The 15,497-nt window shown below is 49.2% G+C and overlaps 1 protein-coding gene across 1 annotated transcript in view; it reads left to right on the top strand.

Annotated features, from left to right (window-relative positions):
• Positions 1-15,497, top strand: part of NPLOC4 (NPL4 homolog, ubiquitin recognition factor) — a 36,518-nt gene that overhangs the window by 207 nt on the left and 20,814 nt on the right. Inside the window, exons 2-9 of the mRNA XM_019542792.1 lie at positions 2,949-3,029; positions 5,679-5,791; positions 7,071-7,250; positions 9,116-9,164; positions 10,040-10,134; positions 11,223-11,346; positions 11,995-12,174; positions 15,262-15,348. Coding sequence (XP_019398337.1) covers positions 2,949-3,029; positions 5,679-5,791; positions 7,071-7,250; positions 9,116-9,164; positions 10,040-10,134; positions 11,223-11,346; positions 11,995-12,174; positions 15,262-15,348 — 909 coding nt within the window. The remainder of the gene's footprint in view (positions 1-2,948; positions 3,030-5,678; positions 5,792-7,070; positions 7,251-9,115; positions 9,165-10,039; positions 10,135-11,222; positions 11,347-11,994; positions 12,175-15,261; positions 15,349-15,497) is intronic.

Raw genomic sequence — 15,497 nt, 5'->3', positions numbered from 1 at the left:
GCGGGGTGGGGAGATGAGGCAGCAGATTTGTCGGAGGGGCCTGCTTCCGCCCCCACCTATTGGAGGGCCCTGCAGCAGGGCTGACCTTTGGGGGGGTTACCCCCAACCGTCGGGGTCAAGGGTCAGACTGAGGGCCAAGTCCAAGCCCTTCTTCCCCCCATTCAAAATGTGGGACACTCTGCCATCCCCGGGAGGTCCCCGAGGGTCCCTGGGGCGGGGGTAGCCTCCTGCCTTCCCACCCGGGCCTCCCTGGGGCTGGAGGGTCAAAACCGGTTTCACCTCAGCAGGGTTTACACGGATTCATCTGCTCCGGAGCTGTGCGGGTTGGGGGGTGGGGAGGGACTGAACCAGCTGGTTCTGTTCAGTCGACCCTGGAAACGCACCATCCTGATGGGTCGCGTCTCCCTCGAGCTGATAAGTGATGTTTGTGTATTGTGAAGCTGGAAGGGGCCGTCCGGTCCAGCGCCTGGCACCGGGCAGGAAGGATAACAGAGGGGCAAGTGACCCCGGCGAGGTGACAGTCCAGTCTCCTCTTGAAGATGTCCAGGGTCAGTGATTGTACCACCGCTGTGGGTTGCTTATTGCAGTCTGGACACCCTGACCATGAAGGAATTTTCCCTAATGCTGAGCCTAATCAGGAGTTTGTATCCGTTGCTCCTGGTTTTCCCCGTGGATGCCCTGGGGACCGGTTGCTTGCTGAGCCCTTGATGTCCTCTCCTAGTACAGTGGTCAGCTGCCACCAGGTCCCCTCTCAGCCGTCTTGTCCTCTGGCTGCAGAGTCCCTGTCCCTCAGCCTGTCCTCATATGTCTTGCTATGTACAACTCTGATTGTATTTGTGGCTCTTCTCTGGACTCTCTCAACCTTGTGCACGTCTGTGTTGAACTGGACACAGTCCTTCATCTGCGATCTTGCCGGCGCTGAGCAGAAGAATTGCCTCCTCGGCTTTGCTGGAGATGTGTTGTTTAGGAATTTTACCTGCCTGGGGCTTATGGATCCCTGCAGCGAGGCAGCAGCTGCCTGGCTGAGAACATCTTGCTTCCAGCCCCTTACAATGGATGAATCTGGACCCTATGGATCATCTGCCCTTGGCAGAGCTGAAGAATGCCTTCAGCTGGGGTTTGGCCTCTAAACCCAAGCCCCTTTCCCCTCTCCTCCACACTTCCCATTCGTTAAGGTCAGAGGTGGAGATGGCGCTGGGAACGTGATCCTGAGCTGGGGGTGGCTGGAGCAGGCTCCAGAGAGCCAAGCCAGTCTGTGTTTGATGGGAGAAGACGATGAGTCAGGGATTTAGCAGTGTGGCTCCATGCTGCCTGCCTGTGCCCTGGGGTGAAATACCCAGCTGTCAGAGCTGGCCTCCTGCTAGCTGGATCTGGGCGGCTCTGGGAATTGGGCAGAGTCAGCATCCTCTTTGCCAGGGGTTGGGAGAAGGTTCCAGGGTGTTCGTTGCTCCCAATAGCTTCCTCGATAGTCCCAAGGCTCCCCGGAAGCAGGACTGTTTCAGTACAGCTTTGTTTCAATATTCTTAGTCTCAGCTACAAATGCAGAGCAGGGGCTTTCCCCGCTGGGAATGCTGGATGCACCTGGTGCCTGCTTGTGCTTAGAAATATCAGAGCAAGGCAGGGTCATCCCTGCAGCCCGTGAGTTGCACCTGAATGTAATATTGATGAGGCTGGTTTCTACCTGCATTGTGCAATCTGCTGTAAGGGAAGGACCAAGGGAAAGGCCAAGGCTTCCTGTTTCTAGTGTGCTGCTTTCCCTCGCTTTGCACATCCAGGTCTCCATGGGGGGCGGGAATGGTGTCTTGCTGCCCTGACAGCCTCCATGTTATGTCACCTGCTGCCCTGGACGTCTGGAGTGACTCCTGTCTGCTTGTGCTCCTGCTGCGTGGGATTGCAGCAACTCCAAGGTGCTGTCGGAGCCTTTGCCACTTTCTCACTTCCAGGGAGCGAGAGAGATGCCGACAAATATGCCGTGGGTCCCCAGCCAGGCTGCCTTTATGGAAAGAATCGCCTTTGGCTTCTTCTCCTTAAGGCAGCTGCCTTCACTGCTCGTCTTTCCCATTTCAGCTAAAGGCTTGTCATGGAAAACCTATTAACCATTTTGCTTTATGTCTGACCATAATGCCTTAGGTCTCAGTGACTTGATTCTCCTGATCTTTTTATTGGCAGTAGACGCCGACTATCAGTAAGGCAGTGATGTTGAAAGTGCCCATTAGTCCTGTGCCCAAATGAAGCTGGTCTCTCAGGACAAGAACTGGGCTTTGAATATATTGTTTCCTAGAAGCTTTGAAGCATCCTTGAAGATTCAAAGCACCCAGAGGAACGAACTTGCATCTTCAGCTTCGTCTGTGCAAAAAGAAATTTATTTTCTACCTATGAGGACTTTTTACCCGGTTGAATTTTCCCTGACCCTAAGGAAGGGCATGTGTGCCTGAAAGCTTGCAGAAAAAGATATTTTTTTGGCAATTTCTTAGTTGGTCTAATAAAAGGTATCATCCCTGAACCAAGAGTTCGGAGTTTTGCATTTCTTTTTGTCTCAGACCAACACGGCTACCAAATACATCCTTGAATCATCCTCTGAATTTTTTGTTTCATTTCATAGTTTGGTTTGGCTGCTTTCTCAGAGATCTTCTCTGCCCCTTAGCTTTTATCAGCCTTGTTTTTGAAAAGCCGTACAAATTAGGGTGATTCAGTTCGCGCGTTATGTGGGAGTCTTGGTTCGCACACTGTAGATACAGTGGATCAGCTCTTTCTTGTAATCCTGTAATCTCATCCACAGACTGACTTTAATGAGAGAGAAAGGGTATGGCTGCCCAAGAGGCTGTCCTGCTCCTGACTCTGCCTTTCAGGTCATTAAAAGCTGGGAACTTTTTGCTTAGAAGCAAAATCAAGGCAGCCTGTGGCATTACATGGTGTAATTCTAGGCTCTCCTTTCTTGGTCTCAACAGATAATCCGTGTCCAGTCGCCAGAAGGAGTGAAGCGCATCACAGCCACAAAGCGAGAAACAGTCGGCACATTTCTGAAAAAGGTACGTGGGCTTTCAGCCCTTTGTTACTTCCATGCAACTCCCTGCTCTCCACTGAGAATAGCCCAGCTCAGACATCACGCTGGGACCCTGGTGTTTTTCTGGGGTATGGGTCGTTCTTCACAGAGTCCTCCTCTAATGGATAATGTATTTGGGGTAGGTGGCTGGGTGGATCAGCATGCTTCAGGTAAAACAATCTCGCCGCTGACTGAAACTGACACCAGCCCCCTGTTATAAATCCCAGTTTGACACCCCCCCCTAATTTATGCTAATGAATTCAAATGCTCCGTCTGATCCTTCCCAGGTGTCATGTTTCTGCCCGAGGAGAACTTTGTTTCTAAAGTTCTGGTGAGGAAGTGACTGCAAAGGTGTTTGAGATATGAGAGCTTAAAAAAAAATCAGTTATTTTCCATTGCTTGGAAATGAAGTTGAGTAAGGATGAGCAACGTGGTTTTAAAAAACTATGGGCTGGACTTTTCCGTTGAAGAGAACATGATGGATCAGTCTTGGCCTAGAATCTCCACCATTTGCTTTATTCAGTTGTCCCCTGCAAAGACCAAGGCCTCTACTGTACTTGCTCTTGTATGGATGGGAGGGGGTAGGGTATCATGCAGGGTTTTGGTAGCCTAAGGTTTTCTGCTTACTCTGATACAAAAATAGCAAAGCCTTCCCAGGCTTTGTGGGTCTGCATTTCAGTACTTCAGCGTTGGAAGGGTTTTACTGTGCGTTATGCAGCTTTCAGAAATTGCAGGGTTTTTCTTTAAACAACAGTGTTTTAGTAAGGTTTTTCTCTCGTCCAGCTATTGAGTTGCAAAATGGGTTGACTTAATTCCAAGCCAGCTAAAGATTTGTCTTCCTCCTGTTGCCATATTCTCGCATTTTGCATTCACAGCTTTGCTGCCTTGTGCTCCTGGTGCATTGTGCTGAGTGCGTTTGAGTGCCGCCCTGGCCATTAGGTCTGGCCTCTGGGTTGTAACTGGATGCTGGGGGAACCTCAGCAGCATTGCTGCAGCATGCCTGCCCAGAGCAGAACCAGGAGCAAGCCCTGCTGTGGGTGGTCAGGCTCAGAAGAATAACCCCTCCCCAAATCTCCATGGCATTGACATGTTCTTGCTTTTCTTTCCTCTTGTCACTCAAGAAGCACATGGGTAGGAGCATGCAACCGCTGCATGACCTGGATTCAGCCACATCACCAGCACTGAATTTGGTGTTGCTAAGTAAGCTGGAGACCCAAAGATGCAGCAGAAAGAAAAGAACTGCATTGTACATGGAGCTTCATATGAAGCCCATGTAAATGATGGGCTTGAGAGGGCAGACAGTGGCTGGCAAAATGGGAAACGTACACAGAATTCTCTGCCCCAAGTGACTACCTTCTCCAGTGAGCACTCATTGGGGGCTGGCTGTTTCCTTCTAGTTTGTTTCAGGGTCTGTGGACACTTCCAGTGTGGTTCTGGAGAGAAGGAGCAAGAGGTCAAGGAAGGATCGTAAAGCAATTTTGTGAGCCAGGTGTGGGGCAGACTGGTGGGGAGGCCTCCATAATGAAATGGCATGAGCATGTTGAGTTAATTCTATGCTGGGTATCTGTTGATCCTTGTGTGATACAGCTGGCTAGCATTTCATGTTCATCATGTGAGAACAAGCAGGAGTCTCGATTTGTGCATCGCCTATGACTTTTTGTGCTAGTCTTCACCTGCCAGGAATGTGGAAATGCCCTGGAATCTTCAAGTGCCATGTTTCTACGTTAGCAGGGCTGTGTTACTGCATATTAGATTGATCCCTTCCAGTTGTCCAGCTCTCATTTTACCTTGTGAGGGCAGCTGGAGTAAGCATTCTGCTCTTTGTATTCATCTGTGGGTCCCTTTGGTAGGGTTACCTATGTCACTTCCTTGCTGTCTTAAGCATGTTTTTTCACAAAAATGACAAGGGAGAGAATTAGTTAATAAAAATAATGGAGGGATACACAAATGGAGGGATACCCCTGGGAGCTGGGGTAGCACCCAGAGATATTTCTCGATGAATTTTCACATCAGCTAGATCTTAAAAAGATAAAATCCCCGCCCTGGAAACAAATGAGTGTATGGTTGCCCTGAAGTCAGCACTGTAAGGGTAAAAGATAAGTAGGTTTGAACTGAGCCATTTAAGGGATGAGAAGAAAATTGTCTGGTAAACTGAAGGCAGAGGCTATTGCAAGCATGAGGCCCAGCATGAAAAAAGGCACAGCCAGAAATGGTGATAAATTGAGCACAAGGATCCCAAGAGAGGAAGAGAATCAGCAAAATGGGGTTGAAGTGGGTTGGAGATGGGTGAAGGATGACTTGGTGGGGCAGTATTGGAGAGCCTCAAGGTAGTGAATAGCAACAAATGATATACCCCTTTGACATGGGACAGACGCCTGATCTTGTATCATGTGTCCATGTTTCACTTATTTCGGTCATCCTCTTTATGAGCAATGCTCCTCCTTTGGTAACTGCTTCCTTGAGAATCTTGAGTTGTGGCTTGCGTTCTTCAGCTGCCTCCTCATCTCATGGATGCCAAGGGAGGATGAGTTCATCCAGCCTTCTGTAGTAAAACTGTTCTAGGCCTTGGGTATTTTTTCCCCACAGGTGCATGCAGGTGAGTGCTCTAACTCATCTCATTCTCTCTGTTTTCTAGGTTGCCAAAGAATTTGGCTTCAGGAATAATGGCTTCTCCATATACACCAACAGAAACCGGACCGGAGAGATTACAGCATCACAAAACAAGTCCCTGAACCTACTGAAAATCAAGTAAGTGTTTGCCAGAGATCACAAGGAATGAGGGGGAAGTGACATGCGGAGGGGTGTTTCTGGGACCCTCAAGGATTCAGCTGGCTCTCTCAGGCCCCTGGCCACTGACAAGACAGATGGATGAGTTTGCAGAATTGTGGGCTAAGCAGAGTAGCCCACGGTAGCTTGTATCCCAAGGGTGCATGGTGCTGCCCATTGCTGTAGTTAAACTATAACAGACTTCTTTGCTCCCATGTTGCCAACAGGGAGTGACCTCATTATCTTTTCTGCCCACACTCTATTTGCTTCAGTGATGCTGAACTAACTTGTTGATTCAGGATGAGCTAAAGCCCCAGTCCCCTGAAGCCAGATATCACTAGAATGCTTCTTTCACCCTTGCCTAGTGAGTGGCATGTTGGAAAATGGTACCATAGGCAGCAGGTTCATGAGCATAACTTTGTACATGGCTGCGGGTGCCCTTTCTACAGCTGTCTGAGAGGGCGAGGTGGAAAGTGCTAAAAATACCAGAGCTGCTTTTGCTGGAGACAGTCCCCCTGCTGTCAGACCCACCTCTGGAAACTGTGACTGCAAGTACGAGCATCTTCCTTATTAGTTCTGTGCTGAACCTGTTGTTTCTCTCCCCTTTTTTTTGATTGTGTTCTGCTCAGAGCAGATTTACACTCATGTTAAGAGATGCCGTATAGCACCAGCGTGTGAGATTGTAAGCACTGCTGTTTCTTGGTGTAAATGAACAGCACAGCAGAAGCAACTAGCTAGCCAGGACCATGGTTTTGGAGAGGAGTCATTAGGGTTTTTTCCTTTAATTTGGCTCAGACCAAAGCAGGACCTGGATTCGTCTTGGGGTGAAGTACCACAGCCCAAAGAACTTGCTGTGGGTCTGTCTATCCCAGGTACTTCAGAGACAGCTGCACCAGATCGCTGCCAGCTGTTTGCTGTGGATTTGTGCCTCTTTTCCAGTCAGCTGCAAGGGGCCACCCTTCGAAATAAAAGCCACAGCAAAGTGCTGAGCAGCTCATCCATCACTCAGCAGCCTGCTGTGAATGGCCCAGACATGAGCAATCCAGATTTAGTTGTACCCCGCCCCTTTTGATCAGAAGCTCTTCCAGGCTTTGAGTGTTGGTGCCCAGGCATCTGTACAAAATACATGTGAATGTAGGCAGAGCAATATCAGAGAGCTAGGCAAGTAATACATTTTATCTGCTGCTCAAACTGTCTGTGCAGGAGATGGGGCACATCCCAAAACAATGCTTTTGTGTCACTTTTTCCCTTCCACATCTAGACATGGTGATATGTTGTTCCTGTATCCCGTGAGTCCCGCTGGCTCTTCCTCAGAGAACATGGACATCTCTATCTCCCAAGGGTTGCGCCCCATGGGTGCTCCTCAAGTGGTTGAAGATGAGATTGACCAGTACCTGATCAAACAGGATGGGAAAATCTATAGGAATCGGGACCAGCAGCTGTAAGTACCGTTGGACTTTCTAACTGGTTTCCAAGGTCAGCCCTGTGCCTGGTGCTTCACGCTGTATGAAAATAACTATGCAGTGCAAAACATAGCCACCAAACCTGATAAACAAGCTGCCTTCTGAGCCAGCACCCTGCCCCTCTGCCTGCACGTGCGGTCCCTGCCCATGTCCCAATTGATTTAAGTCTGGCCCTGGCAAACCGAAGGACAAAGCTGTTTCCAAACCTGAAAGGCCTTTTGCCAAGGAGGACCTGCTAACATCCCCCCGCTCGAAACCAAGATGGCTTCAAGTGTGTTGTCCTAAGGGGTCAGAGAGCAAGCATGTTACGTGAGAGCTCTTGTGTGAGCTCCGGGCCCAGCAAGCAGTAAGAAGCCCAGAGGGCAGAGGAAATGCTCTCTAGTGGCTAGTAGGATCTATACCTAGTTCACTTTTGGCTCTCTATTGTCTTGGGCCTCAGTTTCCCCTTCTATAAGGGGAAGCTACTTGCTTAGTTTGTGAGGCATGGCTTTCCCTGAGAGCCTTTGCTGGGAGGGGTGCTTGCTGAGCTGTTCTATTCCTGTAGGAGTAATAAATATTGCATTGAAATAGGTGCTAATTAAAGCCAAATGAGAAGAAGTCTTAGGTCTCAGTGGCTACTCCTGTCATTTATTACTCACTGGAGAAGGTACATGCAGCTGTGACTTCAACGCCTGCCCTCAGCCTCACAGCTCCATCCCCGCAAGAGAAATCGCTTCACAAAGATGTTGAGCGAAAGCCAGATAGGGAATTTTTTTAAGATGGAAGCCCAGCCCTGTCCTCTTGTCTCCACGAGCTTTATCTCTAGTGCCACAGCAGAAAGGGAGATGGGAAAGGCTTAGCTTTTGAATGGAGAATGCTCCCTAAGCTTCCCGAGCATCAATAAATGAGGGAAATGTCACGTCATTATTGACACAACAAAGGCAAACTCTGTCTGGTAAAAGCAGCATCTTTAGTTTGACCACACATTTCCCGAAGAACAAACATAGGTATTGTTCTTAGTGGGGAGGCAGTGCTAACTCTAGGTAGTTGTGATGAAAAGCTCCTGCCCAAGATTTTGCCCATATTTGAGGCTGCCTATCAATCCAAGCGTGATGGGCTGCTGGCATTCTGCTGAGTGCATTAGCGGCCTTTTATGTACATTATCTGCCACAATGCCTCGTTAAAAGCAGCCCTGAAACTGGCTCCCATCCATATCTTCCTTGTGAGAGCCAGTAGCCGCATTCATCTGCAGAGGCTTTCCCTGAATACCCATCACTGTCCAGTTGTTCTTATTGCTGCTGTACCATTCCTTGTTCTTTTAGAAGGTCACCTCAAAAGAGGAGTTTTCCCCCTTCTTGTTTTGTCTTCAGTCCAATAAGACTTTGCCAGTCAGATAAGCGCGTTTCTCTCTGTGTTCCTCGACTCCGTGAGCAGCTGATTTAAAAAACAAAAACGTGTGTGTGTGGGTTTTGTTCTTTAAATGACGCCTCCCCTCTGCCATAAAGGATTGTCTGTGCTCAAGCCCGGAGCCAGATCCAAGTTGTGAAAAATTAGAAGTTCTAATTTGAAACTGGTGTGTGTGACTGCTTAACAGAGCTGCCTGCCAGTGGAGCAGATAGATTAAGAAATGTTTGATCTTGACTTCAGACGCGGGTTAAATGCAAGATCTTGCTTTCAGCGTGTGTGAGAGGATTATTCGATGACCCCCAGTACAGCATTCGGTAATGGACTAGGAATTGTTTGTGGCTTAGGACTTAGATAGCTCTTCCAAATCCCTCCGTTGAAGGAGGCTGTAAAAGCTGGCCATGAATAGCTTTTCCATTTGGAAACATGGCTGGTGATAATTTTGCTTCTCTTCCCACAGATGTCGACATGGCCCCTTGGGTAAATGCGTGCATTGCGTACCACTCGAGGTAAGGATTTGAGATCACTGTGGAAAACAGCAGGGAGGTGGGATTCTGACTCAACTTGTTTTTCCTGCTTAAAAACCTCTTTTTACACCTCTTTCTGCATGATAGCGGTTCAAGGAGGCAGAGCCCTGATGCATTTTACCTGCAGCCTTCTGGCCATATGAGTCCTACTGAAGAACCAGCCCTTTGGCCATAGCACAGGCCTTGGATTTATGATGCTGTGGAGGCATCTGTTTTTCTGTGTTAATGGGTTTTACAGAAAGTGCTTTCAGGAGCTCAGGCTATTTAGTGCAAGACTTCCCCCCCCTCCCCTTCCCTCTCAATTTTCCTCTGGATATTTCTGCCTCTCTTTGCCATCGCTTCCCTCTCTCAGATCTCAGCATTTCTCAGCAAAGTCCACCGCACCCTGTTTAGAGTACAACCAGCCATAATAACACCTACTGCTACTCTGATCTGTTGACTTCACAGTGTATAACAACAGTCCTCCCCGCCCCGCAGAAGGCTCCACAAGTTGCTGTGGTCTCTTTCTCTCAAATAGCCTCAGAGTCCTTTGACTTTGTTGGATCAGCTGGTCTTATTTGTCGTTATATTAAAAAAAACCCGCTTGCCTCAAAAGCACAAGGCTGCTAATTTGTGGAGAAGAATGTGCATTTTGAACAAATCTGAAGCAATAATAAAACTTGCTGTTGCAAAGCCCTGCTGTTCCTGATACAGTGGTAGGCTGCCATGGGTAGGGGGGGAAAAAGAGCTTGGATGTCCTGATCGGTTCCACATTGGGAGCTGGCAGAACTGAATCTAGAACATCCATTTGTTGGATGATCAGTGTGTTTTCAGACAGGTGTCTGACCTGGCTTTCCTTTGTGTGGTGTTTTTGGCAGCCTTTTGATGAGGATTATTTAAACCACCTGGAACCTCCTGTGAAGCACATGTCGTTCCATGCCTACATCAGGAAGCTGACCGGCGGAGCAGACAAGTAAGATTCACAGCTTTTATAGGCAATGAATTGTAGAATTAAGGGTCGCTTCCATCTGCAGCAGGGTAGGTGCTTGCAAGCAGTGTTGCCAACGTTGAAAAGAAGGTCACGTGGAATGAAGTGAAAGCCTGATGTGATCAATGAGCCAGGAATCTGGGCCTCAAACTGAAGGGAGGAGTGGGCTGAGACCGGGGGTGAGTCTGGGATGCTTTAGCTCCAGTCCATTGCTGTTTATGTCAATTTTCAGATTGATAGAAGAGCAGAGATTAAGAGGTCATTAGGGCCACCTCTTCCTCTGCCACCAAATCTTGCATGACCTCACCCAAACCCCTTAATTTCTCTGTGTCTCTGGCCTGCAAAGTGGCATTTTCCCTCCCTCCCTGGGGGGTTCTGAGCCTAAATAGATCAATAGAAACACTCCACTACACTGGAGAAAGGGGCCAGGGTAAGTACCAGAGTGGGGAAATGCCTGCCCTGATATTTGTGTGTGTCTCTCTCTCACCCAGGCAGTGGGCACCAGGTGCTAACCTCAGAGTGAGGTGCATACTGCCCCTCCTGCCCCTGAAGAATTGCATGTCCCCATCTCCAAAGCTTGGGGCAGAAAACTTGCCAGAATTAGGACAGGCAAAGAACTGAAGAGTGTGGCTCCTCTTCCCCCCTGCATGCTGTCCTGGGGAGATAAGACTCCAAATGCACATGCTCTCATTTAAGGAGGGCAGCACCCTGCATGGAGCTCTGTGGGCACACAAAGAAAGCTCGTGCTTTGCCCATGCTGTAGGACATGTTCCTCTCTATATGGCACATAAGCTGTTCCAGCTGAGTTTAAAGGATTCCTACCTGCTGTGGCAAGAGCAGTGGCTACTAAAGAGCTGTCCAGCTGTTAGGCTGGCAAGGGTCAGGGTTTCTGGCTTCCAGTACTAGAACTCTGTGTGCTGTACACAGGGATCCCAGGCTCGTCATGCCTGGTGGGGTGTTTTCTGGAGAAGTGAAGCTTGGGAAGCCCATTGCACATGAGGGGCTTTGCTGGCTAGGTTTTGGAGGAGGCGGAGGCAGGCAGTATGCTAGCTAAAGCCACCTTTCTTCTTCAGGGGGAAGTTTGTTGCACTGGAAAACATCAGCTGCAAGATTAAGTCCGGTTGTGAAGGGCACCCACCCTGGCCAGAAGGCATTTGCACCAAGTGTCAGCCGAGCGCAATCACTCTCAACAGACAGGTGAGACCTATTGCTGGGGACCCTTTGTCCTTTCAGACATCTGAGGCATTATTCACCTGCCACATTTCTGGGAGAGGAAGAGCTTTGCAGAGAACAGCTGTTGCAGCACAGAGCTTGTGCAGAGGCAGTGGCTGTGCTGATCTCTAGCTGTGGCAGAGGGGCTCTGAAGTGTGCCTGACTCAGCCATTTCCCCTTTGGGCAGAGGACAGCTGGATTCCCACATGCTAGGAGGGTGAATCTTGGCTTTTCTCCATGTGCAGCCCCAGACCACTTGCACTCTCTCGGTGTAACACACTGCCTTCCCACAGTCTTTCATAGTCACAGAAGAGTGTCAGATCCATTGTCCAGTGATTTGGGATCTGAGCCCCCTGAGAGTTTTGTCCTTAGTCTGCTGCCTCTGGGGGTGGGAAGAGGTGTGCTGGATCTGCCCCTTGGAGCAGAAAGGATCAGGGCAATCTCAAGGAGGAGGCAGCAATCCAGCTAGCTCTGCCTTCCTTTCTTGGCATTAACAGCCTCTCTGACCTTCCCCATCACTGGTGGATTACAGCTAAGGTGGACCAGGGGGCTTTGTGGGGCGGTGGGGGGCAGTACACAGTTGGGTTGGAAGAAGTCTGGAATCGACCTGAGGGACTTGCTTTCTCACTGCAGAAATACAGGCACGTTGACAACATCATGTTCGAGAACCACACAATTGCTGACCGCTTTCTAGACTTCTGGAGGAAGACAGGGAACCAGCATCTGGGGTATTTGTATGGGCGGTACACAGAGCACAAGGACATCCCTCTGGGCATCCGGGCTGAGGTTGCTGCCATCTATGAACCTCCACAGGTAAAAATCACTTGGGATGAGATTGTCACATGTCTGTTCCCTGAGCGTGGGGAACACAGAGCCCACTTCCACAATCCCATTTCTGATGGGAGATCCTAAAGACCCTGCCACCTTAAAATCGCATTGTGATGAGGGGAGCAGTGGTTAGCCATGTTAGTCTAAAATCAGGCAGAAGACAAGGCAGGCCGCCACCTTAGAGCCTAACTGGTTCAAAGAGGCACGGACTTTCATAGGCAACAACTTGTTGACTCAGATTATCACCACCGAAGGAACCGGACAACTCGGATCTTCTCTTTGCTGAGAACTTTAACATGAAAGCAAAAGTAGGCTTGTACCAGTGGCTTTCACTTTGGGGTTTCTGAATTGCTGGATTTCGAAGGCTTTGCTAAGGAGTGCTTTTGCTTTGACAAATCTTAAAGCCTTTTGGAGACATTTGCTGCTCTTAAGTTCAGCAAAACCATTTAACAGTGTTGTATCAAAAGTGTCTTGGCACTGTCTGCACAAGTCAGAATCAGAACATGAGGGCTGGAAGGGAGCTCAGGAGGTCATATCTAGTCCGACCCTCTGCTCCAAGCAGGACCAGCCCCAACTACATCATCCCAGCCAAGGCTTTGTCTGGTTGGGTCTTCAAAGCCTCCAAGGATGGAGGCTTCACAACCTTTCTGGGTAACCAGTTCTAGTGTTTTACTACCCTCCTCATGCAAAAATTCTTCCTAATATCTAACCTAAACTTCCCTTGCTGCAGCTGAGCCCGTTGCTCCTTGTTCTGTCATCTGCCACTGCTGAGAGCAGCCCAGCTCTATCCTCTTTGCAACCCCCCTGCAGGGAGTTGAAAGCTGCTTATTAAATCCCCCTTCAGTCTTCTCTTCTCTAGAATAAATAAGCCCAGTTCCCTCTGTCTTTCCTTGTAAGTCATGTCCCCCAGTCCCCAAACCATTTTTGTTGCCTTTTGTTGGACCCTCTCCAATTTGTCCCCATCCTTTCTGTGGTGGGGGGCCCAAAACTGGACACAAGACTACAGATGTGGCCTCCCCAGTGCTGAACAGAGCGGAAGAATCACTTCCCTTGACCTGCTAGCAACGCTTCTACCGACGCAGCCCAGGATGCCATTAGCTTGCTTTTCAACAAGGGCATACTCTTGGCTCATATTCAGTTTATGCACTGATGCTGCCCAGGAAAGAGAGCTATGCCTATGGCAGAATGCTTGAAACTCGACATTTTTTGGTACCTTGTATTTTAGAGAAAAAATCAGCATTTTCATTGCATCTGAGAATGTAACCAGCTGTTTCAGCGGCCTTTCCTTCGGGGTTTGGGATGCCTCTTGGTGAGCTGGTCATGCTTCTTTTCAGACTGATTCCTTTTACTAGCTTGTCACTTAGTTTCTGCTCTGTCTCTGCTCTGGCATTTGGGTTTCTGTTTGTAGAACCCGAAGTGCAGAGAGGATATGAAAATGCAGTTAAGAGCTGTCATGGGTGAAAATCACTAGATGGCGCTGGTCACTGTGCCGGGAACCCTCTGGCCTTGTCTGTGCAGGGCCTGCCTTCTTCGGGACTAGCATTTCCCAGTTGTTCAGTCTTTTATGTAACTTTAGATGGGTCAGATCCTCTGGAGCCTGGAAGTGGAAGTTGAATGATACAACCAAGAAGTCTTGAGCCGCAGAGAGTCGTGCAGCAGGAAGAAAATGCAGGGGCATCAGAAAGCGCCAAAGTTGGGCTTGTTAGAGTATCCAGACTCACATTCATCCAGAATGGAACTGGGCTGCCAGATGTTTGGCCTATTTGAAACTCAGGTGCAAGGTCACCTTGGCAGTGCTTGGGTGTTGTGGCAAACAGCTGTTTGGAGGTCGTGCTATATGTGTCATGTACCATGTTACTTGCTAATAAAGATATAGGAACACAAAGCTGGATTGGAAGTGAGGTAAGCACCATAAAGTACATCAGGAGGAGCACGGGAAGCAGCAGCTCTCATGTAATTGCTAAACTGCAAGCTGCCTTTGCACCAGGCATAAGCATCTATGAAGCCTGTAGAAGGGAAGGGAGTGGAGTGGAGTTTGGGACCTTTGTCAGCTGCAGTGTGCAGTTGATGGCATAGAAAACCTGCCACGCCCTAGGGACAAGGGCAGGTTTTTGGCCTGAGTGTGATTCCTTGCTTTGGAGCTGTTGGGAAGGTCAGTGTGCTTAGCCTGTGTGTGGTGGGCGGTAGGGAACTAGATGTGTGTGGGGAAGGATGGAGCATGAGTGCTTATTACTCCTGACCTTGGAGTGGCATACAAACTTTCTTGGGGTGAGTGGAAGGTATCACAGGATCCTTAAGTGTCTGCTGCGCACTCCTGTGAGCAGCCTTGCCTGTAATGTCTCTGTCAGTTCTGGGCAATGCCAGCACAGTCCATCACATCATCTTGCCCTGGTGTCACTCTTCAGCCCATGTGTGTTGCTGGGATCTGCAGGTTTGGAAATTAACGTGCTCCCTGTTGCTCTTCCTCTACATCAGGGTTTTGCTAGGAGGTTGCCATTATCCCACGGAGAGAAAGCTCCACTGTGGTGTTTGGCAGAGAAACCCCAAAGCCCCAACTGCTGGCTCCTAGATCACGCCCAGATGGCTGAGCTGTGTTTTCCAGAGCTGGAGGGGAGACCTGGGCGGGTGCTCTTGGAGTCACTGAGTTTCCTCCCTGAGCACTGCTCTTGCATTCAAACTGACACAGCCAGAGCCTAAAGCTGGCAGGGTGACTGGGACTTGGGAAAGATTATATAATCTTTGCCTTTCTCCAGGGTCTTAGAGACGGCCAAAGGCTCGATTTTTATGCAGGCATTGATAAAGCCTTTCATTCACGAGTCCCATTGTGCTTTGCCAAATTAGCCTAAGTAATCCCTTGGAAGGGATGCTTCCACCTTTGGCACTAGGTTTGCATTCATTTAATTCAGATGACTTTCCAGACCTGGAGTGGGAAACAGAGCCTGGAAACTCCCTTTCCCAGTCCCTTGTCTTTTGCCACAAGAGCATCTCCCTGAAAGGGCCAAACCCATAAGAACAGTACTTGTTATCTCTGAATTCGTTGTGGGTCCTTAATTGCCTCCTGTTCCCTTGCAGATCGGCACACAGAACAGCCTGGAGATCCTAGAAGATCCCAAAGCAGAGGTGGTGGATGAGATCGCTGCAAAACTCGGTCTGAGAAAGGTAGCCAAGTGTTGTCGGAGAGTGTGGATTTCAGAGCCAGGGTTCTCTCTGCAGCAGTCACGGGAGGCTCATCTGGCATCAATTCTCTTCAGCTTCCTGGGGTTGAATTAAGACGGGATGCATTCTGAAACCTCCTCTCGGGTGCCAGA

This window comes from Crocodylus porosus, unplaced genomic scaffold, assembly GCF_001723895.1.
Source record: "Crocodylus porosus isolate Cpor-Errol unplaced genomic scaffold, CroPor_comp1, whole genome shotgun sequence".
NCBI classification, from domain to species: domain Eukaryota; kingdom Metazoa; phylum Chordata; order Crocodylia; family Crocodylidae; genus Crocodylus; species Crocodylus porosus.
This window is presented reverse-complemented; position numbering and strand designations above follow the sequence as displayed.